The following is a 26,195-nucleotide window of genomic DNA, read 5'->3' as shown; positions in this document are numbered from 1 at the left end:
AGACTGCTCAGTTGGTCCTGCTCCATGTATTCCGCCTGCACAGCCTTCCTGTGGATGTGGTGTCGGATCGTGGTCCCCAGTTTTCGTCTGTGTTTTGGAGGGAGTTCTGCAGTCTGCTGGGGGCCACTGACAGTCTGTCCACTGGATTTCACCCCCAGAGCAATAGACAGAATGAGCGCATGAACCAAGAACTGGAAACTGCCCTAGGGTGCACAGCCTCCCAGAACCCCTCGTCCTGGTCATCACAACTACTGTGCCACCGGCCTCTCTCCATTTCAGTGTGTATACGGCTATCAACCACCACTGTTCCCAGCCCATGAGAAGGAGATTTCCTGCCCTTCTGTCCAAGCCTTCGTCCGCCGCTGCTGCAGAACATGGCTCCAAGCTCGCTCCACCCTCCTTCGTTCGTGGGTCGCTACACTGCCACTGCCAACCAACGCCGTACACCTGCACCTACCTACCAAGCAGGACAGCAAGTATGGCTCTCCACCCAAGACTTACCTCTTCGAGTGGAGTCCAGAAAGATGGCACCTAAGTTCATCGGGCCTTTCATGATCCAGAGAGTCGTCAGTCCAGTGGCAGTCCGTTTGAAGCTCCCGTGTTCCATGAGAGTTCACCCCACCTTCCATGTATCCAAGGTTAAGCCAGTTCATAACAGTCCCTTGGTCCCTCAGGCACCACCATCGACGATACGTGAAGGGGGAGGTGGTGGTGACTGAGGGTGTACGCAGTGAGGCGCTCTCATCGCCGGGGTAGAGGTCTCCAGTACGTTGTGGACTAGGGAGGGTTACGGTCAGCTCGTCCAGGGACCCGCACCTTGCCCCCGCCTATTCAGGATGTTGGAGACCGTTGTACGTCAGGTGTCGGGGAAATATCTGATCAGGCGAGATGTTATGAGGCCATATAAAAAGTAAATAGTATAAAATTTTGTAATTTAGTTATGTTGTGTTATTGTTTTGACTCCCAGTTTACATCAGTATTAAACAGTCAGCTGTGTCGACAATATTTCATACTATCCGTTTCTTGCTTGATGCTACAACGGGTCATGTTTTAATTAACAATCAAAAGTTTCATCAGATCAACTATGCCTGGCATCGTCACCTTTACCCACAGCAATGAAATAACAAAATGCTGAGCAACATATTCCAGTTGGGGGAGTGCTTGGTTCGTTTGAAATCAGAAAAACAGCTGGGCAGCTGGGTCACTAACTTTCTTAAATTACAGCGAACACTAAAATGAGTTTTGAGGCGAGAAATAGGCAACACAGTAACACAATCTTGATTCATATTTCGTCGGCAACGCCTAGTTTAACAGTTTGATCTGAGTATCATGAGTGCGGTAAGTTGGGCTCAAAGAACGCAAGTTACTTTCAGTAACTTACAACATTTTAACATGACACCCCTCAGTTGTCATAGTAAACGGTTGTGATTGGCCTCCCCAGGAACTGGCTGGCTGGAGATCTGCCTGAATGGGAGGTGTCACATGTATCTGCCAGAGCAAATGAAACATGAGCTCAGCACATTCGTCAGGTTTCCTGGCTAGTTAAACTTCGCAGTTAAGTGTAAATATTTAGGAACAACTACATCTTTACATAAGAACTAGTACAACAGGTGTGTGTTTTAAAGTAGTGATGCACACATTTCTATTCAGAAAACACATACAGATAAATAAGTTAAGTTAGTTTGAAATTATGAAGCGCTGGTGCAGCTGGTGGACCGGTGGATTGCTTACTCTAGGTAGGGAATGAGTCCTTACCCCAAGTGAAGGAGTTCAAGTACCTCGTGATCATGTTCACGAGTGAGGGGACGATGGAGCGTGAGTTTGGCCGGAGAATCGGAGCAGCGGGGGCGGTGTTGCAGTCGCTCTACCGCACCGTTATGACGAAAAGAGAGTTGAGCCGGAAGGCAAAGCTCTCGATCTACCAGTCAATCTTCGTTCCTACCCTCACCTATGGTCATGAAAGCTGGGTCATGACCGAAAGAACGAGGTCGCGGGTACAAGCGGCCGAAATGGGTTTTCTCAGGAGGGTGGCTGGAGTCTCCCTTAGAGATATGGTGAGAAGTTCAGCCATCCGTGAGGAACTCGGAGTAGAGCCGCTGCTCCTTAGCGTTGAAAGGATGGTAAGGATGCCCCCTGGGCGCCTCCCTAGGGAGGTGTTCCAGGCACGTCCAGCTGGGAGGAGGCCTCTGGGAAGACCCAGGACTAGGTGGCCACACTGGCCTGGGAACGCCTCGGGATCCCCCAGTTAGAGCTGATTAATGTGGCCCGGGAAAGGGAAGTTTGGGGTCCCCTGCTAAAGCTGCTGCCCCCGCGACCCGACCCCGGATAAGCGGATGAAGATGAGATGAGATGGTGCAGCTGGCTACTAAGGACTATTTGGGAGGATTTATATGCAAGGCTAATGCCAGGTGACTTTTGATTTGAAATGACTGACAAAGCCAGTGCCAGCAGTCATGGCTGCAGGTATGTTAAACACAAATGGTAATGTAAATCAGTCAACAGTCAAAAGCTGGGGATGTGTTAAAATGTACTGCTCATTTGCAGTTTTCAAAAAAACCCAGTTGTGTTTTTCTTATCAGTGACAATGAACATGTTTTTCAGGAATGAGTTCCTAATCCAATTATTGCAACAGTGTAAGAAAAAGGCAATCAACCCTCAGTGATGCTGAACTGAAATGAACAAGCATTTTTCTGTCCACCACACAATTTCTTTTACCATATTCATAATTTTCCACTTTGACCACAGGACAAACTATCCCAGGCTACCTACTGTATTATAATTAACTATCAAAATAAAACATCCAATGGATGTTGAATAAATACTATCATAGCAAACCTACCAATGCGTAATGATGCTGTAAATTATGTCCCGACGACCATTAAAATTCACGACAGGCCACATTACAGGCTGAGCGGTTTTATAATCTTCAGTAATCTCTGGTTGTACAGCTTGACATGCACCAGAGCATCTTCACCCCCGGTATCTTCACGTCGTGACCTACCACCCCTGGTTTTTGCGTTTCATGTAAATATAGTGTGTAATGACACACTGTCAGAGCATGCTATTATGGCCTTCCTACCAAGCAGAGGTCATCTTTGCCACCCCACCCAAAAGAGGGGCCGCCTCACCACCATGGTTAAAGGCCCTGCTTTCACCCAGACCAAAATGACAGACGTGATTTTATCTTTACTTTTTGACCAGGGTTTGTGGTGGAGAGTGCTGAGAATCCTATCTGAAACTTATAAGGATTTAGCAGATACACGCTGATTACTAGAATTGTTTAAATTTTTTTACATTGGGTAAACCATCTGAATCTTTGCTCTATTTCATAGGCTTTACAAAATAATAGACGTAGCTTCCAGGTCTGGAAAGTCAAGCCAATGTGGGAGTGTCTTTAAGATGCAATTCTTTGTTTTTGGGTGTTGTCTGTGTTATCGTTGGTGCGACACGCTTGAAACGCGAGTAATGTGTCGGGTGATCATATTTATCATATGATCAAGCAACATGTTTGGAGCGAAAGGCAGTAAGCGAGTAGTCGCCTTAAGCTCAGCCATGTTGTGCTAAATGAGTAGTTATGCTAGTGCTAACCAGGTCTGAATGCTTCTAAAAGAACAGGAATGAGCTCTCAGATGAAGTGTGTGGCTCTTAAAGAGCCATTGTGTTTTGGTGAGAACAGACCGTCAGTGATTTAATCTCCAAAGCCGTACGCGGTTCCGACCTGTCTATTCAGGCAGCGGGTCTCCGGTAGATCGGACTTGGATACGCTTCGCTCTGAAGTGACGGCTTTCTTCTTCTTCTTCTTCTGGATTTCTGGGAAACTAGATGCCTAAAGGCACGTAGCTGCCATCCACAGGTCAGAGTTATATCCATTATTTTATTATATCTATAGGAACAGTCCGGTTTCCCTGATGCAGTCAAGGACTGCAACAATGGCGGCTTTGAAACTAGATGCCTAAAGGCACGTAGCTGCCATCCACAGGTCAGAGTTATATCCATTATTTTATTATATCTATAGGAACAGTCCGGTTTCCCTGATGCAGTCAAGGACTGCAACAATGGCGGCTTTGATGATACTCTTGATGTGTCACGTAGAACTTGATGACACTTACAGCAATCTCAACACTTATTGGCTGACGTGCCACATTGACGCGCTACACGCCTGAGAAATTCAATATTTTCAACTTGGCCGTTGGACACGTTTGACGCGTTCGAAGCGACATCCCATCCATCTTGTCGTGCAAAATGCGCCTTACTTGTTGCGTGTCTTGAAGTTGCGTCTGTACCATTGACTTTGTATGTAATCCTGTCGCATTTGTGGTTCACACCCGGTGCCTCCAGTGTGCTTACAGTGTGTTTTCACTTTTTGTTGTAATTTTTTGAACGAAAACTAAGCTAGCTAGCTAGTACTCACATTAGCTGGTAACTTCAGGGAAGCTGCGAATTTTCAACCAGCTCTGTATCATGGCAGTACATGCAGATTAGTGGCAGCAGCTCCTGGAGGATCTTGCTTACCCACTGACAAAAGTCCACTAGAGGGGAAGTTTTGCTTTTTAGCATTTAGCTTAGTGCAGCATCATTGAATTGTCACTTGCATGTCGGTCCTTCAAGCCCAACCCTCTTTTTCTCAGTCTCTTATGACACAAACCAATGGGGGACCCCCGTTGACAATTTTTTTTTTTTTTTTTTACGGTTTATGCTCTCTTCTGACCTGTGACTGATTCCTGGCGCTTCAAACTGCACAAAAGTTATGATAGATGTCATGGTCCAACGTGTTTTAGTGATTATGAGAAACAGGGAGAGAGCATTTGGCACAGATGCACGTATACAGTACATTCCAGCTTTGAGCCAATCCAAGGAGACATTTATAAATGTCTCCTTTTGAAAGTTCAAATGTTGATAGCCTGTGTATGCACAACAGAAAAAGTCTGGTCATTGTTACCATGAAATACAACATTTCAGTTCTATCATAACCATTCCAGATGTATTTATTCTTACAAACAACAGTTCAAAATACATGCTGCCAATTGGTTTTATTTTGCAGCAGTGTGTATTACTTGGATAGGCTACCCAACAAAAAAGCAGTGATGCCGTTTTTGTCCATTGCACACAAAGCCGTTCCTGTCACTTTCCCAAATTGTTTACCAAGTGATATATACAAATAAGCTGCTCTGAAACAAATTAGCAAGTCGAACGCACTGCAGCACACATCTTGAAATCTTTACTCTTTAAAAATATATTCAAATAAAACGCAAGGAATAGCCAATAGTACAAACTGAGTAATGTTTGTAATTTTACCAAAGGATTTTCCAGATGGACTCTCTCTGGTGTCCAGATCTGAATGTCATCCTGTCAAGATGTTAGCACTGTGCTCCTCTACTTTTCAAAAGCCCTGTCTGTGCAATGGGGAAAATATTGCCCTGTTAATGCACAAGTCACACTTTGAAGTCATTCTCACCTTTCTCCTAAACTCCACTGATTGAGTTTAGCACTTGGGATGCAAATTAAAAGCTAAGACCTTGAGGCACAGGGCCATCTGGTCTGTGTTGTGGCTCCACTATAAACGTTTCATTAGGTAGATGATTATTCTTTCCCCACAGGCTTAAAACTGCTTGAGGAATTGAGGTACCTCACCTGGTAGAGCTCGTACCATTAAGGCTCAGTCCTTATGTCAGCGTTGTGGTTCTATTCTGGCCCGGGCCCTTTGCTTTGTGTCACTTCCCCTCTCTCTCTTCAGCTTTCAGAAAAATACGCATATGCAATATATATGATGATGCCAGGTGAGTATGCAGCCAGTGTGTCGTTGATAAAGTGCAGAAGAATGACATGGCAGCAGTATTGTGTGGGTATGCAAAGGGTTGGACATATCTGGAAAATTTTAAATGGAAGTTAAAGCTTGGGAATATCATTTTGCACAATTACTTTAAAAAATGCACCTTGTTTGTTTTTTGAGGGGGGAATAAACATTAAAAAACAATACTAAGTCTTGGAATTGTAGCCGACCGTGCACTGCATTCAGCAGCGCACTTTTCTATTACATGCAGCATAAACCATTAAAGAGGAATTCAGAAAAACTACAACACTCTGCATTCACGGTGCATTCTCTCATCACATGTGCAGGCCACATTACAGCCAACACTACTGCACTGTCTCAGCTGAAGGATTGCATACTTTCATAGAAGTTTTGATTATATTACTGTGAATATACTATATATTTTTATATTTTAATTAACCCGCAGAAAGTAGCCTAAAGCCAAGTAAGCAGTTTTTAATGTGTTTTTCAACATCTTAATATTTTTTCTTTGCTTTTCATTTAGATTGGCTTCAATTTTATTGTCATTGTACAGAGTAGGCTACAGATACTGGGACAACAATGTAGACTAGCATCTAAAAAGAAGTGCAAAAAGCAGTGAGTCATCGGACTAATTCACAAACGTGTTTTCGTCTGGAACATCTCAGTTACTTTCGATTTCCATGGGGTGTTTAACAGTGCCGACTAAAAATGCCTCTAGATGCAATCGGATAGACCTACATCCAGTCAGAGCAACAAAACGTCATAGCGCTGAGCGACACATGCTGATTGAAGCAGTGTTTGGTCCGTTTTGAAAAAAATGGAAAGTGGGTCACAAACTTTCTCCAAATTACAGCTAAACAGTAGACAAACAAAACACATTTTGGACTGAGAATTCCAGTTAAGTTCAGTATTCTAGCATGAGGCTCCTCTGTTGGCCATCGTCTTAAAGCCGCCCCACATGAGATAAACGAGTGTTATTTGTCAGCACAGGGCCAGGCTGGCTGGAAATCTGTCTGTATGGGAGGGGGGCCAGAAGTTTCTGCCAGAGCAAATGAAATGAGCTCAGTGGATTCATCTGGTTTCCAAGCTGTACAGAATTAAAAGTAATACAGAATACATATAGAAGGGAATAAATGGTAAGGGGGTAAGGGAAAATATGAGTACACTGGATATATACAGTATGAACAGTATGAAACGTACAGTTACAGTAGGCAGTCCAGGTGTTGTAAAGTTGAAAAAACAATAAATATATATATATATATATATATATATATATATAATTATTATCATATGTCTGCAGATCTCCTAACTCCGCTGGGATTTGAGCCAGAGTGAATCCAATACTGCTCATCTGCACACACTGCCAAGGCATAGTGCTGATTTTTAAATCTGTCAAGTGTCCCCTCTACTTTGCACACAACCCACATTGTTGGCTCAAGTTTTTAAAGAACCTGTCCTCATGTGTTAGCATGCGTGCTAGCTAGCTATCTCACCATGTCACATTTTACGTATTTGACAAATAAATGAATTACTTTGGCAACTTAGTGGATTATGTCTGCTTATGCCATGGTCAAATGTTTGTTTCTATCTGTTGTTTAATTTTATTCCAATAAAATCCCATTCATTCTTTACAGAAAGTTCCAACCATTAATATTCAATGGATTTTGCATCCGTAATCTTAAGAATAAAATGAGCAGGCAAGAATAATATTAGCAATTCATCAAATTAATATGCAACGTGAAAGGGGACTCTCAAAGTGGCAAGCCTACAGAGAATGATCACCACCTTTACAGTTCCACTCAGCCCTACAGAGTGTTTTAGTGTATTTAAGCTCAAATTCTTATCTTTTGCTGTAAATAATCATGATCCAAAAAGGATGAACTCAAGAACCAAAACTTCCATGTGTATCTATTGTCTAATCTTACAGACTTGCCATGTAGCAGGTACTCTGATTTTTACTCTGACCTGTCTAATTCCGTCCTGAGATCAAGCTTTACATTTTTAGCCCCCTCTAAGAATGCCATAACTTTCAGTATGCAGTCACTCCATCCAACTACTGTATGTCACAATGTGGTGACCTCTGCAGCCTCTAGAGGACAGCATGTTTGACACGTTTTCACTAATGACACACTTGAATTGTCCCTGCACACACAAGCTGTCCATGGCAGAGTGGTTGAGGACGCCATCCTTCCTCACCAGCGTCTTTTAATGGAGGCATGGGCAGAATTCCAACTTCTGATAGGCAGTTTTCACTGTCGTTTTGGTAATAGTTAACCTGACTCACGATTTCTCAAACACGTGCAACAGAAGGATAAGGGTTCCAACAATGGCCCTGATTGATTCCATGACTCTCCATGTCAAACTTTGCGATTGGAAGAGATGGACAAGTAGTGTTTTCTCATGGAGGCGCTGATAGAATGGAAAAGTCTTAAAACTTTATCACAGGAAAAAAGTTCATTCAGAAGTAACATTACGTTTCTGTACATTTTTAATTCAAAGTGCTACTGTAACTGAAAAATGCTATATTTCAGTTTTGCCTGGAAATCTAAATCTAATGCAATACATGTGTTATCAAGTTGTAAAATATGTCCTGGCATTGTAAAATTAATAAATAACATTCCCAGACTTCTTCAGACAATATATCAAATTTGCAACTTTGTCATTCAGGTATATACACTGGAGATCAAAATTAGACACAAAGTATTACTACTTAATTTATTCTGAAATATTGTTATTTTTTATTCTTCATAATTTGATAGAATATCCACTGTGTCTATACCACTGCTGTACTAGCATGTTTCTTTAAATATCCAAGGCACTTCAACAAAAACCTTTATTTTGTGAGAACAATAAATAGTGGGGGGAAATTAGAGAATTAGAGAAATTAGAACAGTAACCATTGTGTCAGAAGAAAAGATTTCAAATTTTTTTTCTTCTATATGATTAAAAAATGAACAGGAAGTGTAGAGGCCACAGCTTTGAATGACTTCAGCACATCTGCACCCACAGGACATCACTAGTTTCTCACACTGCTCTGCTTTGATCTTGGTCCATTCTGACTCACTCTCTTCCACAGTTCAATAACTGGAGTGGGTTTCTTAGACATTACTTTGTCACCGAGGATTTTCCAGAGATTCTATATGGGGTTTAGATCTGGACTCTGGGCTGGCTAGTCCAATATTCTTAGCTTCAAGGAACTGCGTAGGTCTTTGCACAAGGGGAATTTTCTTGACTGGAGCTGATTGGGAGACAACTGCAGTGGAGGTTTTGCATGTTGCTGAAGGAGGTTCACATAAACATTTGCATTCACTCTGCCATGTAGCTGGCCCAACTCCTGTTACAGAAAACATCCCCCAAACCTGACTCCTCCCAACATAATGTTCCCATCAGACACAAATAAATTGAACTCACTCATCACTGAAGTCACTCTGGACCAGTTCTCCTCTGTCCACACAACATGCTCCTCAGCAAAGGAAAGTCTAGCCTTTTTATTCTTTCTGGTGATGAGAGGTTTGGTCACTGCAAAGTGCAAGTAACAATATTTCAGAATAAATCTAGTAAGTGTTAATAATTTGTTCTCTGCGGTAATGTTATTCTCCAGTGGCAACCCTGTAGAACAGGTTACTTGTATACTTCTTGCTGCCAAAATGACACTGTAAAATACCAACGTATCCAAAGCAATGAAAATCATCAAACCAAATGTTTACACAAATTCTAGTTACTTTATTTTCCTTAAAAACCACAGATCCACTATATTAGTACAAGGGTCAGTTAATGTCAAACAAGATAAAGGTTAGAGCATAGCGGTACACATTCAAAAGTAATAGTCCAGAAAGGCAGACAGTCACATATGCAATCAAGTAATCAGACAATTTCCCCACAGTATCCAACTCTTATTTCAGAGAAAATCAAATTATGTGTATTATGTCAACCCCAAAGCAGTTTCACCATATAGACTGAGTCAAGTCAGATTTTCCCCTTGCAACAGAAAAAGGTTCCCTAATAAGAAGGTGCTGTAACAGTCTTTTAGCTGGAAGACACAGAGGGACACAGAGCCCATCTGGATACTGATACTGATTCCTGAATCAATGGCCATCAAAGTGTCTTTTCCTGGCTGCTCTCCACTGATTGGATGAATGAAGAGGAAAAAGTAGAGAGCGTGGATTTCAGGGTTACCAGAAGTTGGCTCTGGAAGAGGAGAAAGGTTCAATAAGTCAAGCAGAATAACTTGGCGGTTCACGGTGGATGGCAGACGAGGAGGAAAAGTAGATTTGAATGGGTTTGGTGAACAGTGTTGGATATAATGAAATATTTTATCAATGCCTCCTTCCACTATAAAATCAATGGCAACATTTTAACGGTTATAATTCAAGATGACAGTCTGGCAAACTGACTGTCCCGTCATACTGGATTATTCAAAATGTCTCAAACAAATGAAAGACAATAACATGCCTACATATGCGATATAGTAAATTGGAGATTTCCATGACATGCTGGCCCTTGTAACACTTGGCACTAAAATCAGTCTTGGGTGGTCTGATAACAAGTCAGCAGCTCTAAGTACAGGTGTGAATACACCCAAAACAGATGCTTCAGTATCCTCAAAACACTCAAGATTCACGTTGGGTGCCAGAATGTCCCCAGCTGTGCTTATTAGGAGACAGGTCTCTCATACCACCAAACAAACACTTGGACTAGCATTAGCAGGTTTTATTGGCACTTCAAGGATAGTTCTCAGCCATGGGAGGAGTCAGCCAAAGCATGTTTTGGATGAATAGTTAAAATGTATATAAAGAAATAGTATTTATAAATATTATAGACATAAAAAAAAGAAAAAGGAATAAAAATATGATTACCTTTCTATAACAACATTTGTTGTATTAATATGTTTTGCTTAATCTTAACTTCCTTACAGAGGACAACTTTCATCATTCTGTTATGGATTGATCAGCTGATGATTTTATTAATTACCAAATAATAATTTGTAGATGGAGTTTGCATGTTCTCCCCGTGTCTGCGTGGGTTTTCTCCGGGTTCTCCGGTTTCCTCCCACAATCCAAAAGACATACACGTGTTAGGTTAATTGATGACTCTAAAATTGACCTCTAACCCCCGCAGCTTCACATAACAACAACAGCGCTGCTGCGTATAGAGAAACATGGACCCATAGACTGTTTACTGAACTCGACTCTGAGCCACATGCATGTGAATGAGTTGGGCCAACCAGATATTTCTCCTTTTTCCCTGATGGTCTGAATAAGTCACTAAATTGGTCACTAGTAGCTTTTTATAAATAAAGTTGCTAAGAGGGGGTGAAAAGTCTCTAAATCTAGCAAGAAAGTGCCCGCCTGTGAGTGCTTTGGAACGGGGAAGGGGCAAAACACTACAAAAGTCTCCACTAACACCAGAAACAGTGTACTCATTTCTCTCTAGGATGGAGGATGATTTGGAAAGTCGCCAGATTTGGCGACAAACTCTCTAGTGTTTGTATTATGATTCTACACAACAGCGTCTCCCCGTCTCTTCTTCTACTTGTTGGTGTATTTCTGTGGCAATTAGAGCGCCACATCTAGGCCTGGCATGTGTACTACAGCGTTTTCAGCTGGTTTCGTGTGGACGCAGATATTTCTTGAGCCGTGTGGATGGAAATATGTTTTTAGAACAGACAAAAAAAAAAGGTCATTTTCGTGTGGACATACCCTTCATCAGCAAACTGCTTCAATTCTAGATCCTGGCCTTAACTCAGCAAGGTATTAACCCTGTATCTAGGTAGCAAGCTAGCTATACTAAGCTTATTGTGCTTAGATAGAAAGGTTGGGTGAATATTGTCTGACGATGCACAATGTACGTTTAAATATCCCTGTCACAATAATAAGACTATTAATGTTTGTAACTGAGATGAGTTAGCTGAGAACAACGTTGATCCCTCTTGTTCTGTTTTGCCCTAATGTCTTTGTTTTTGTTCACAGTTCCCACTATTCTATTTAGCAGTTGCATCTTTCCATAGATAAAATCCAATGTGAGCACGAAAAAAAAAGAAGAAAAATAGGATCCCACTTGGTTACTAGAGTTGAATTTTCCGATGTACATTATATTACGTCTGAATGAGGCCATGGAATATGTATTAGTCTGTTATGGCTGGATAAGAAAAAAATGGAAATGTCTAGGATGATTGCATTAAGCTATATAAAGGAGTGTGTAGGAAAAAATAACATGCAATTTCATTTTCTCTCTAGCGGTAGTTGTTACTGATGACAGGTCATAGTTAGTTTTCATGTGTTCATAATTACATCACTGAAATATATAATGCTGATTAAAGGGCAATGGTTGACAGGCCTTAACATACACACAAGTGTTTGAAAATTACATAATGACTCTGTGTCACTTTCTTTCAAAGGGAGCTGTCACATCTTTCCTACCTGATAAGGATTCAGTAGTTGATCATCTTCTTAATTGCGTCAAAGCACTTCCACTTGTCTGGGATATAGAAGGCTTCAAAGATGTGAGGAAAGGGGGTGTCATAACCGCAGACTCTACTGATGGGAGCCTCCAGGTTAAGGAAGCACTCCTCCTGCAAGAGAAAAAACACACACAAGAGGAAAATACTGTCATTACTGGATGAATGCCATCAGTGCTCAAACATCATTCATTGAGGCAGGGAAGCCAAACTAACATGTTCAGACTGCTACAGCTCGGCTCCTTAAGTGTTTGACACTGAGAGAAAGAAGGGGCTTAACAAAAGCAGCTGCAAGTCAAAAGTAAGTTTGGTCTGGTTTACCCCTTCTCAATCCTTGGGCAGATCCACAGTTTCCAACACTATTAAATGGGTATATGTGAAACAACTTGACAACTTATCATTTTTATTGCCGTATCTGACTTCTTTGCTAAATCAAAATGGTTCATCCAGGGTCCTCTGAGCAGGCCAGTGCTCAGGCAATTTGGCAATAGTGCAAAACAAGCCATGACTCGTGTCCCGATATGGACTTTTGACCTTTTCCCATGGAGAAAAAAACAAAGAGAGGTTGGTCAAACACTCCAAATGGGACAAACCCCCTGGTGAGTTAAATGAACACACTTGGACGTGTGCACAGATTTGCATAAACAGACCTGAAGTACCCTCTTTCAGATGAAACTGGCCTGCAAACAACTCAAGCAACCAAAACGAAAGGGTACGAATTGACTCGGAGGAAGTTGCACAGCCCCCTCTTTGCGTGTTGCCTGTCTTTGCACAGTCTGTCTCTGACACATAACGGATTATGATCGGGTTCTTGTGACACTGACAGCATCACACACTTAGCCATTCATGTAATCCCGCATTAAAAACCCAACAATTGGCTGCCGTGGAGCAGTTAGGCATTTGGCACTGCAGGACGTTATATGTTTCACACTATGTTTTTCATTTCTTATACAACATCTGGCAGAACCCAGAGGATTGTAAGGCTTGATGAGGAGCTTTTTATGCTTTGGTACTTTTCCAGCCTGTAAAAATACAACACAACAGGAAAAAGAGAAAGGGAGAGACTGCAGAAGAAGTCTGCTGCTCTGTGTGCCTGTGGAACTGACACGGTAAACTGAGAGCTTTCCTGCCTGGATGACAGGTCTTGGTCATAAAACTGAATTCAAAGGAGTGCCAAGTAGGAAAACAAATCGAGAATGATCAAATCTGGCTGATCAATTAAGTCCACACTTGCTGATGTTGGGCAGGTATAATGTTTACCATGTTTACCCTTTATGCAGTTAGGAGTGGCTTTGCTCTGCTGCTACATAAAAATCGTCCCAAACGCCATAAACTCGGCACAGTCTCTACTTTAAGCCAGGTCAGAGGTGAGCCAGGACTATAAATGGAACACCCCTAGTCAGTGCCACTGTTCAGCCGTTGGTTATTGATCATTCAAAACTGCAGTTGGAGGCAATTAATGCTCCTCTGCCGGTTTTGCTGCCTACTTATAAGAAAGAAATTCAGCAACGACAGAGAGTCACCGGGGGCATAATGAATAAACATGAAAATGCAAAATGTTCACCTATTCATATCGGCAAGTAAACAGTCACAATCTAGGGCTTGGAGGAGGAGTGGCTAGGAATGGATCTGGAATGTTGAAGGGAGTTAAGTTGACTTGCTCATCAATTGCACAAAAAAAATGCCCCCGCTGTGTAAAGGCCTTAAGAATGAAACCCGAAAACCAGGGGGAGCTCCACCTGATCTACTATGCAGGGCTCTGTGCTCCTGGCACTGCTATCTGCCTGTAATAGCAGGTAACTGTCAATAGCTTTAGTGAATGAACACTGAATGGAGAAAACTAGTTCTACTCATCTAGCACCTGCCTTTTCTCTTCACTGCAGACTTCATAACTGACTTACTGTCCCAACAGGTTGTTGCAGATCCTGATTACAGCCACTTTACCACTGGTTACATTAAAAGCGTAATCTCTACATTTTAGATTTTTTTCTCCTTGCTTGCTTGTTTGCTTTCATGTGCTGACAAATGTTTTGACTGAAATTGCTTTGAGGATAACGATGACCTGGACAAATGAGAATATTCACAGGCTTATAACCTTGAGATCTATGAGAGGAAAAAAAAAATCCAGTAGTTCTTGATATTAAAAAGTTTCTTTAAGAGTGCATGTCTATCATTCTATCTGTCAAGAGTGATGCTACATAATGCTTCAGACATGTTGCGTTTTTCTGTTCAAATAGCCTTCTGCAGGCTACACCATGACTAGGCCTGTCACGATAAGCAATAAATCGAATAATTGCATGATAACGTTTAATGAGCTTGCAAACTTTGCAAGCTGCGATAATTTCCATTTTTCATGTCTCAGAGTGACTTGATGTTGTCACCCCGGTGCATCAGTTTCTACTGACCCCTCCTAACCCTTGTCACGTGTCGTGCCAGTCACCTGTCAGCCGCACGGTCTCGTGTGTTGGAGACGGACCCCTGGCGTTACAATCAGAGTGCAGCATCAGAGCCCTGTGATTAGCAAACACGCTGGTTGAGATTTGGAGTTTTAAAAAGATGAAATTGGTTTCAAAGTCGAACGTGACAGCTGCCTGTGGGAACACTCCGGTTTCAAACAGAATGACTGCGGTGAACCACTTGACCTGAATGCACAGGTACTGTATGTCGCATTTGTCCGAAAACAATGCAACTAAACGCATCAATACAACAAACCTGCACCTCCAACTGAAGCATGATCATCCGATGCATTTTGTTTACATCCATTTTATTTATTGTTATAGTTGTGTGTTTTTTGTTTCAATTTCATTGACTTTGACACTGCTGTTTGCATGACATCTTCTAACAGTTAAACAGGAACGGAGGCTCAGTGTACGTAGGCAGGGTGTAGCAGGCTCTATCGTGTCTGTAACGTGTGGCTGCTGCAGCTTTTTGCTTTAACACAGTTGGTTCTGCAGGTTTGTAAGCTGTTTACAAAAGCCCTAACTGGCAGTTTTGCCTGTTAAGGAATGTATCACTCTTTATTTCTGAGCCTAATCTTTTATATTTTTTGAAGTGCAATTAAGTTAACATCCAATTTATTTCTAATTTTCTGTTGTGTGCATTTTTTGTTAAAACAGAGTGAGCGTCCTTTTCATTTATTGTGTTTGGTTGTTTTGTTTATTTATTTTGGATATTTAAAGACAATATTATTGCTTACCTTATAATTTCTGGGATAATTAATCGCCCAGCAAAATTAGTTATCGTGACAGGCCTAACCATGATCATCATAGGTTTCTTTGGGTTACACTCTTGAGAAGTGGATTTTGATTTTATGACTGATTCTTTACCAACGACCTCACTAAAACAGTTCAGTCTTGTTTTAAAGATCATTTTAAAGTTCTGTTTCATTTACTGGAAACACAAACTTGGGAATGTTTAAGTTGAACAGGAATGTACTTGAATAGAGTGGGCCAGGAGAAAAGCTGGATGCCTTTTTTTTGTTGAATTATTGACAGGCAAATAGAAGGTCCACATCTTTAACTTATAAGAGGGGTTTGTCTTTTACAGTACTCATTTGACAGTAGGACATGTCATGTCTAGTGTATTTGTAAAAAAGCTAAACATTTCTGAAGAGAAATTCTTTTTCCTACCAGTTACCAAAGTAAAACCACGAGGTGCCTTGTTGCCCTTTCATCTCAGTGTATTGATAAAAGTGATGAGATTATCGGCGTCCATAGAGATTACAACCTCAAGATCTATTCTCTTCCCAGACACAGACAACCAGTCAGACAGTACCAGGGAGTTTGCCCTTCTGTCTGGATCACATCTGTAATCTCCTCTAAATACATATACCGGAAGTGGGAGAAAAGTACAGTAGTCTGACTGCCTGCCACCACAGCTGGACAGAGAATGGCCACACAACTCAGATTTCATTCAAATCTGTGTTTATCTTTTGGGAAGTGCATCATTATATGTAATATACTTAAATGTCAGAATAAAAATATGTCAATCTGGCAGTGCCTAAACTCTTGCATCCTGCAGTGGTACAGGATTTAAAAATACTTAACAGTGGGAGCATAGTGTTGCAGTGGTGATATTGTGTATCAAAAATCAGTTTGTCAGAAACAGCCACAGATTGTGGGTTGCAGTCAAACAGTAGTGGGAATGGGCCAATATCACTTGCAATATCAGCTAAGAAAGACACTGTCAGGCTTCCCAACCAGCTTGATTTCAATTGAGATCGGGTCAAGACTTGTTTTAATTTTGTCAACAAGTTAATAAAACCTCTCCAGATGAACGCTCATCACTTATAATGTGTATTGTATAGCCTATGGGAATGGTCAGCTCTCTCCTTATCGAGTTTGTACATATGCAGTGTTTCCCCTACTATTATTTTAGAGGGGGTGCCCCGGCCCCCTTGAAAGTCAGGTAAATTTTATTTAATTTTATTTTCTGAATAGCGTCAGATCACAACAGAAGTAATTTAAGGATCCCTTTCCTACAGAACGGCTCTATACCATGTCCTTTTAGTAAACAAACTAAAAAGCCTTACGTTATTTATCTTATTTGCACAATGGCATGTCAATTTTGTCTCTACATGGTGGTGTGTTTAAAATTCTCAAAAAGTATTGGAGATTTACTTGTTCAAAGATCGTTTGTTAAATTGTTTGGAAAGAACTGAAACATATTGGAGATCCTTTATTATTTTGTCACAGAAGATGATTCACTCCTACAAAAAAACAACTAGAACAGAATTAAACACACTGAAATTCTTTCTTTACTTTGTTGTGTTTGTTGGAGAACATTATTTGGACCTTTTGGACAATTATTAAAAGACATTTTCTGGTGCCGAGTGTGGCCCATTGTGCAATACACTGATTTAAACTGTAGCATGGTGGCTATGATTATCATATAGCTATTGATGAAAAAATGCCAACCATAAATAGTATCACAAGGATTTAAACTTAAAGGCTAATATTGTGTGTCCATTCAGATTAACCTCGAGGCTATTTCTGCAAAACATGGAAGCCAGATAAAATATTTGCATTTCTTTATTTGAGACATTAAGTAGGCTATGTCAGAAAACTTGGAAAGTGAAATTGCCAATACAACAGATATAATGCCACTGCGTTTAGTTCAGAAGTTTGCACAACATGCTGCAGTTATGTAAAAGTAAGAACTGGCTAATGCATGAATCAGGCTTTAGGCTATTGGGCAACTGATGAGATCGAGTTGCAGCAAACCACCATTATATAACCTCCTTACCCAACATAGTGGTACCTGTATCCAATTCTCAAGTCTTTTAAAAAGAGCCCATAAACACAGTCCTTTGAAGGCAGTTTAGTGTCTCCCTGATGGAGAAAGACACAGGAAGGGACTGCTATCACTTTTACAGGTGGATGTCCCAGGCCTCATGCTTCTCATTCAAAAAAGATCGGATCCAGGAGGCATTTATGGGTGAAAACACGTAAGCCTTCATCTTCAGCTAACACCAGCTAGGCCAGAGTGGAGACAGTAGTCATTGAACCACCTTCCAGAACAGTACCACAACTCAGTGGGGCGTAACGGGATGGATGTTGAACTTTTGTTGGTTTAAATTACACACAAATAATGTGGAACTTGAACCAGGCAAAACTATGAGACCCCCCGAGTGACAATCCTGTATGATTAAATACATTGTAAAATATCACATGTGGAAAATAAACTGTACTTAGGGCAACTTTAGCCTAAGCACTGGGAATTTTAAAAAGTATACATTTTGAAGACATTTGGGGCGGCTTGGTTGTAAACTTAGGGCGCACTCACACTTGTCCCAGATGATCCGAGCCGTGTTTTAGCGTGATTATCCACAAGTTATCCGCATTCGACACAACAGGTAGACTGTCACAGTTTATATTAGCAGGGCTATTACCAATTGTTTTTGATGCTTTTAAAGTCTGTTAACTTCAGAGATAGCCAGCTCTAAATCTATGTGTATTATTGTTATTTCGGTTTATGAGAATATTTTCATTTGTCCAGGTCATCATTATCCCCAAAGAAATTTAAGTCAAAAGCAACTGGACTTGGCCAGATACTTTAACTTGCTGGTACAATAAGCATGATTCCATTAGCCCTATAGAGTGGCCTCCTGGAAAGCCCTCTCAAATGGCCGCTCACTCGCTGTGTTTCCATTACAAAAAAAAGGCCTGAGAGGGATTTACAAGACTCCAGAAGTGACGTATCAGTCTGAATTGGTTTAGATCACCGGTGATCAGCTAATCAGTGTTACGCGTTCTTTCTCAAAAGAAATACAGAAGAGTTGTAGTTTGCTTTAAGGTGGCCTGTATTATTCACAGCGTCAACTTATGTACAGGGCGCCCACTTAACAACCGGACAGATGCCATCACTCACTTGACTTCCACAGAGTCCCTTTGGTGCCTTAAGTGTGAATGTACTGAGGGATATCAACACCTAGTCCTATACAACAGATCTGATCATCTGGTCAACCAATGACTGCTGTAAAAAGTGCAGCTGGCAACAAGGGAAAGACCTTGCGACATATAAGTAAGCTGACAGGAGGGAATAGACCCCACCGGGGTCACCATGGGCTACCCACCCGTGGTGGCGGGATCCAGCACAAGCGGTGTATGGGTCCCACCCAAAATCTCCTACGAAAAATTCTAAGAAGAAAACACCTCTAGAGCCTGCGAGAGCGGGGCCGGAAGATGGCTCATCGGCAGATAACACGGTAACGAACACAGGAACGGAACAGACTACGAGACTGATGATCAGCACACCGGAGGCTCCGACAGCTACAACAAGACGCACGTCCCAGAACTGCGTATGTGGCTGGACAAAGGTTACTTCCACCCTCAGCCTGAAAATACACCAGGACAAGAAAGGGTGCCTAAAGAAGGGTCAACAGGGAAATTGCAATGACAGCTACCTTTTGATAAGCAGGCAGAGTCAGTCAACTGAAGTTCAGCAGCAGGACACACACCACAGTCTGCAGGACATCAACACCCCTGTCCCAGAGGAGGAGGAGCAAGGCACAGGAGAGCGACCTGAATCCAGCACATCAAGTCCACAAGCAGAGAAGAAGATCCTGGGGCGAAGGCCATTAGTCAACTGGCCAAAGTCCTGCGAGAAGACGCTGTGGAAGGAGGTCAACACTGATCTCTGCAACATCCTAGGAGGGATGAAAGGCACCATCATGAAGAAGTTGGAGGGAATGGGCAACCTAACTTATGTTATGTTAACAGTTCAGAGTTGCCGAAGGCAAGAGGTCTACTCCATCAATTCCCACCAAGTCCAGAAGGCAGACAGAATTAGGCCGCCTAGTCAAGGAGAGGAGGCAGCTGAAAAAGCAATGGAGGAAGGCCACAGAGGAGGTGAAGGAAGGATTAAACCTGCGGAAGGAAGAGATCCAGAGCAGGCTTGCAACACTTAGGAGAGCTGAAAACGTGGACAAAACCGCCCCAATGGAGTCCCATACAGGCTCTACAAAAACAAGCCAGATGTCCTGTGATGCCTCTTGAAGCTGATGAAAGTTATGTGGCAAAAGAAGGTGATACCAACATCCTGGCGGAGAGACGGAGGGATCCTTATTCCCAAGGAAAAGGACTCATCAGAAATCGTCCAGTTCCGCTAGATCAGCCTTTTAAATGCAGAGGGAAAAATCTTCTTCAGCGTGGTCGCTCATAGAATGGCAGGAAAGAGACAACATGATTGACATGTCAATTCAGAAAGCAGGCATTTCAGGCTTCTCAGGATGTGTGGAACACGCTAGTGTCATCTGGCATCAGATTCAGGTTGCCAAGAAGGAGGGGAAAGATCTACATGTGGTGTTGGTTCTTGGATCTTGCAAATGCCTTTGGCTCAGTCCCTTACAACCTCCTGTGGACAGCCTTTGACTACTTCAGAGTCCCACCAGCTCTTACAACCCTGGTCAAGGCCTACATCAGGACATCCAGCTCTTCGTGACAACATCAGAGTACACCACGGCGTGGCAACATCTGGAATTGGGAATCATGGCTGGCTGCACCATCTCCCTGCTGGCCTTCACTCTAGCCATGGAGGTCATCATACGGGCCTCTCGATGGGTGGTTGGCGGACAGCAAATAAGATCTGGGCTGAGGCCAGTCAGAGCCTATATGGATGACCTCACAACATTGATCAAGACCAAGGGTTGCACAGCACAAGTTCAGGAGGGTAGGAGTGGTCTTGGTCTCGGGGCCAGTACACCGGCCTGGAGTAAGGAGGCGCGAGCTGGTGGTCCAGGAGGTAAGGTGGGAAGAGGAAGCAGGAAGGCGCGCACCAGCCGTGACGCAGAATGACGGAATTGCACAACTCCTTTTGGTGCATACAACAAAGAAACAATAAAAACAATTAAAAAAATGATTTATAGAGAGGTACAAGCTAAACAAATCTAGCTTGGAAATAAATTAATTAATTTATCAACATAATGCTTACTTAAAGATTTTTGGGAAAATTCAAGACGATTCAGGACTGTTCTAAATGTTTTTCTGGACGATTCAAGACTGTTCAAAATATTTTTCGGGACGATTCCAAGACGCTGGTGGAAAAAGTCAGTTTTAACCCCCGCTCGGCTCGAATGCTTCTTTCTTATATGTCATCACCCCTCTGAGATTTTGTTTTGTCCAACTGTTTTTGAATAATTTCATCTGACTAAATCTGCAGTAAACACATCTGCATCAGACCACCACAAACCATTTGGCGGCATCTTTTTAAATGTCCGTCGCGGAGAACAGACATATATAAACAGACATCAAGACCGCCGTCAAGGCTCATGCATGTGCAATTAAAGCTAAAGCCTACCTCTCTCAAATGGGTCGCGGCCGGGAAGTGCTCCGCACTAAAGCATGGAACAGTTGCGCTCACACTGGTCAAACGAACTAGACTTTAGCAGTGAATCATGCTTGGGCACTGTACGAATGGATAGCATGAGTGTCGCCTTTTGGAATCTGAATCAGCTATATTCAAGCCTCATGTTTTGGAGCGTTATGGAAGGAGTGTGATTTACCATTTCTCTCTGTGCATCCCTGAGGTCCACAAAAGCATTGTCTTTAGCCACATCTCGTTCTCCTTTACTCTGTTCTGTACAGTCATCAGCCAAACACTCAGGAAAGGGCCAGGCAGTGACACATTATTAAATCACTACAACTGAAGCCAAAACTTGATAAAGGATACTTGCCAAGCCCTATGAAACTCCCCTCTGTTCTTTATACAAAAGAGAAACAGCCATAAATGGATCTTGAAGGAGGGATGAATGTAGATAGGTAGCAGCTGAAACCACTCTCACAAAATAATAGACTAAAGTGCTCCCAAACAACAGTGTGGGAGTACTGGTTGTCAGGCTTTACTGTCCCTTGATTTTGAGCCTAAGAGAGGTACAAGACCACACTACTGAACAAGGAGGCGTGATACAAGTTAGGACTTTAACATCCACACTGTTGTCAATCGGACTTAGTCTCAGACTACTAAGATTTCCTGCCTGCATTTTTATTAGCTTTCCATCACATGGACTGGGACTACACTATCAAACTAAGAGCGTGCTCACATTGTCCTTTTGGCCGCGGCCAAAACCGGTTTTTCAGCTAAAGTCTAGTACCTTTAAGCCATGTGAGTGCACCCGCTCCGCGCTCAACTGCGGCCAGCGGACCGTCCACGGCCCGCTTGAAAGAGGTGGGCTTTAGCGGAGCCGTTTGCACATGTACGAGCACGAGCGTGCGCACGTGTACGAGCACGAGCACGAGCCCTACGGCAGTAGCGTTATGTCCGCCTGTTCGGACATGTAAATAGAAGGACGGACCATGCGCGGACATTTAACAACAACAACGATGGCGGTGAAAGGTTCACGTTGGTGTGGTGCGGAGGTGGAGTGTTTACTGCAGATTTGGTCGATGAAAATATTCAAAAACAGTCGACAAGACGCACAAAAACTCCGACGTCTGTGGAAAGATTTGTAAACAAAGCCACACACACGCGATCAATGCGTGTGACGTGTTACGGCGTGATGGCGTATGGACAGCAAGAAGCATTGGTCGGGGCCCAGGTAGTGTGAGTACAAACGGGGCTGGGGCGCGGGGGGGAGAGGGAGGGGGGACAAGTACCCTAAAGTCCGGGTCGTGGTCCGGGAGGACAGTGTGAGCAGACCCTAAAGCTAATTTGGTTTTATGCCACAACTAAGCACTTATGAATAAACCTCAAGCTTAATCAACAAATGAGATGGTGGTGTTACACCAGTGCCTCTAAAAGTGGGAGGCTTTTAGGATTAGTCAAGGGTGCGGTAAGATTTAGTATATCATATTTTTTACGTGTGTTTCATCAAAAAACGAAGCAAACGATTTTGTGCTGTACAATTAAACTAAAATTACATTGAACACTCCTTGGCTAACTCCTTGACGGACAAGTTTTGGCTGTATGTCTAAGATATCCATCACTGTCTGATAGCACATTTAATGTGGTATTGCACATTCCCAACATCATATGTGTGATGTTCAACTCCAATTTCCGATGAAGTTGGGATGTTGGGTAAAATGTAAATAAAGACAAAAAAACAATGATTTGCAAATCCTTTTCAACCTATACTCACTTGAATACACTACAAAGACAAGATATTTAGTGTTCAAACTGATGAAAGGATATTTTTTTTTTTTTTTAATATTCACTCATTTTTAATTTGATGCCCGCACCTGTTTTGAACATTCCTCAGGTGAACAGGTCCATTTGAAACAGGTGAGTGTCATGATTTGGTATAAAAAGGAGCATTCCCGAAAGGCTCGGTTGTTCACAAGCAAGGATGGGGCGATGTTCACCACTTTGGGAACAACTGCGTGAGCAAATAGTCCAACAGTTTAAGAGCGTTCCTCAATGTTCAATTGCAAGGAATTTCGTGATTTCATCATCTACAGTCCATAATATCATCAAAAGATTTAGAGAATCTGGGAAAATCTCTGCACGTAAGCAATGAGGGGGCGAAAACCAACAATGAATGGCCGTGACCTTTGATCCCTCAGGCGTAGGGATTAATGCATTAAAAACCTACATCATTTTATAAAGGATTTTACCACGTGGGCTCAGGAACACTTCAGAAAACCACTGTCAGTTAACACAGTTTGACGCTACAAGTGCAAGTTAAAACTCTACCATGCAAAGTGAAAGTCATATCAACAACATGCAGAAACACCACCGTCTTCTCTGAGCTCAAGCTCATCTAAGATGGACAGAAGGAAAGTGGAAAAGTGTGCTGTGGTCTGAGTCCACATTTACAAATGTTTTTGGAATCAAGAATGGGAAAGTATTCCACCTACAAAGCTTCAACAGTCAGTGTCCAAAACTTATTGAGTTTATTATTGAGTGTTGTTAAAGGAAAAGTGATGTAACCCTGTGTCAAACATGCCTCTGTCACAGCTTTTTTGGAACGTTTTCAAATAAAGTTTTTTTGAATATTTGAAAAAAAAAAACCCTGAAACAATAAAGTTTATCAGTTTGAACATTAAATATCTTGTCTTTGTGGTGTATTCACTTGTAAATGGGTTGAAAAAGATTTGCAAATCACCTTTTATACAATGAAATGTCCCAACTTCATCAGAATTAGGGTTGTAATAACTTCATCTGACATGTTATTAATAAGACATGCTTTAGTCCCATGTGCTGATAACTGTTTGTATTTTATAAAGCACTAATGGCAACAACACATCACAGGATTGACTTATTGAGTATTATAGGCTACTGTGGACCATCATAACTTTTATTTCAGAGAAAGACATAACAAATATATCCCCTTCTTTTTGAAGACATATTTTTAATATATTATAGGGCTTATCAATGTGAGATGACTGTAAATCAAGCTGCATCCTTTTAAAACATGTCTATCAACCAGCCCAAGGTTGTCTTTCCAGCGAGTATGTCCAAATCGCCAGAAGCCATGTGAAAACTGCAGATCGTGGACCTCAGTGAACACACCACCAACTAACATCACCCGTACACATCGTGAAAACATTGGAATTAGGGGGATGAGTCATTGGCCGTTCAAGCCCTCACTGACAGGGGTGAGAGCAACATCTGACTGGCAGTAAATGAGGAGAGGAACTATTGAATCTACTGCTTCAACTCTGAGTTTATGCACATTAACAAGCAAACCACTGCAGGTCACACATACAGTGTTGTGCATACGATGAGTCCGATGACTTGTGCAGAGGTGGGTAAAGATGGTATAGCTGGAGAGTGGTACTCACTGCTAAGAGCCTCACAGGGAGAGAACACCCCACATACTGAAGATAATTACCTCACAATGCAAAATAGATATAATTAGGATGATGGGAAGGGGAAGACTTTTCATTTAGTCATGCATCACACTTAGCTCTGAATTTGTCATCAGCTGTCTCTGGCTTGGTTACAGTGTCCAGGCCTTATGTATTGCTAGGGACAAGCAATATTTCAGAAACCTTATATGGATAGTTAGACCCATTTTATTAACAATCTCAGGTGAGTAGTATAATGATTAACATTTTCTTTTTACGTAGTTTTCACACCTTTTTGTAAAAAGGCTTTTGGCAAAGTCTCTTTTACTTTTTGGGCAACTCAAATATGTGTGATAGGGAAACTCTATGACCTGATTCTCCTATCGACGTTATCTGAATTTCGTATGTAAAAATGACATTTTATGGTATCTGGCACTATGAAAAGTAAATGTAATGATTGTGAGGAAAGATCTGACATCCTAACATTATTTTAAGTAAATCACACATCCAAAATATACTATGTATTTTGTCTGTGCTCAAATTCTGATGGAGCACGATTTTTTATGCAAATTGCTAAACGCTGAAAGGTTTTAAAGTACCACAAATGCCTCCATGAGCTGTTGTGTCACCGCCACAGCTGCTGCTCCAACTGCTGACTGTGCTGGTGAGCAGCCAAATTACTTTGGTCCCCGTTGTTTTTCACACCGGCACTAACCTATCCCTTTCACCTCATGCAGTATCTTTGAGGATGTGTACCTCACAGTTTTAAAAACACTGATCTAAGCCACTCAGTGAAAGGCTATTTTAGCTTTATTGCAAAGTGGGACTTTTATTACCAAAACCATTGCAACCCATTAGGACCAATAGCTTTTAAGACCTCTTCCGTACCCCTGGGAGCTACATATCTCGATAAGCTCTCATGAGACACAGTATGTTCTACGGACGGCACACACTCACCTGAACTGTAGAGCTGATTTCAGCAGCAAAGCCTCCGGTTATTGGTGCTTCATGACTGACGAGCAATCGTCCGGTTTTCACCACTGACTGAAAAACACAAAAGTCACATACGGATGATTATAGAAAGTTCCACGTTCCCCTGTTTAATGGTTTCACAGCAGCGGGTGGCCTTCAGGCCTAAAACACACACATACCCCCACAGGACCCATGGACACAGCAGCGGCGCCTGTAAATGATGTTGTCATTATCCACAACAGTAATTCCCAGAGATTTTATTTGGGTCATCGAATACATGATTTCGGATGTTTTTGTGATTGATAAATACATAGCAATGTTAATTGTACATGCAACACACACTTTCACGACCTGATTTAAACCGTAACTTATAGGCTGTTGACAAATTAATGTTACAGACAAAGGAAAAACTGTAGTGAACTGCAGTCAGTTTGCCTGTCAAGTCAGTGAGGATGTTCACAATTACCTCTATAATGGAAATTTACCACTATAAACTTATGAGTTTTTTTTAACACAATCTGCGATAAAATTATGATTTTCCCATTCATTTATTTATCATTCATTATTCCACTGATGAGGAAAAGAAAGAGAATGCACTTATTGTCTCATTCATGTTTAGGCACTTGGTGCAATTTAATATTGGTCTAATTTAACAATAAACACTTGAAGCTTATTGTGACTTGGGTCATTATGGTTTGTCTTTTTAAAAAAGTGGGTCACCCGAAAAATGTATACAATTTTTTTGTTGTTG

General features: G+C 41.9%; 1 protein-coding gene across 1 annotated transcript in view; it reads right to left on the bottom strand.

Moving 5' to 3' along the window:
• Positions 1 to 8,845: 8,845 nt before the first annotated feature.
• Positions 8,846 to 26,195, bottom strand: part of bckdhb (branched chain keto acid dehydrogenase E1 subunit beta) — a 58,508-nt gene continuing 41,158 nt past the window's right edge. Inside the window, exons 9-11 of the mRNA XM_083918902.1 lie at positions 25,430 to 25,516; positions 12,211 to 12,362; positions 8,846 to 9,979 (exon numbers count right to left, since the gene is read on the bottom strand). Of these exons, the coding sequence (XP_083775028.1) occupies positions 12,222 to 12,362; positions 25,430 to 25,516 (228 nt within the window). The 3' untranslated portion in view covers positions 8,846 to 9,979; positions 12,211 to 12,221. The remainder of the gene's footprint in view (positions 9,980 to 12,210; positions 12,363 to 25,429; positions 25,517 to 26,195) is intronic.

Source organism: Echiichthys vipera (genome assembly GCF_963691815.1).
Source record: "Echiichthys vipera genome assembly, chromosome: 8".
NCBI classification, from domain to species: domain Eukaryota; kingdom Metazoa; phylum Chordata; class Actinopteri; order Perciformes; family Trachinidae; genus Echiichthys; species Echiichthys vipera.
The sequence above is the reverse complement of the archived record's forward strand: the minus strand, read 5'-3'. Positions and strand labels throughout refer to the sequence as shown.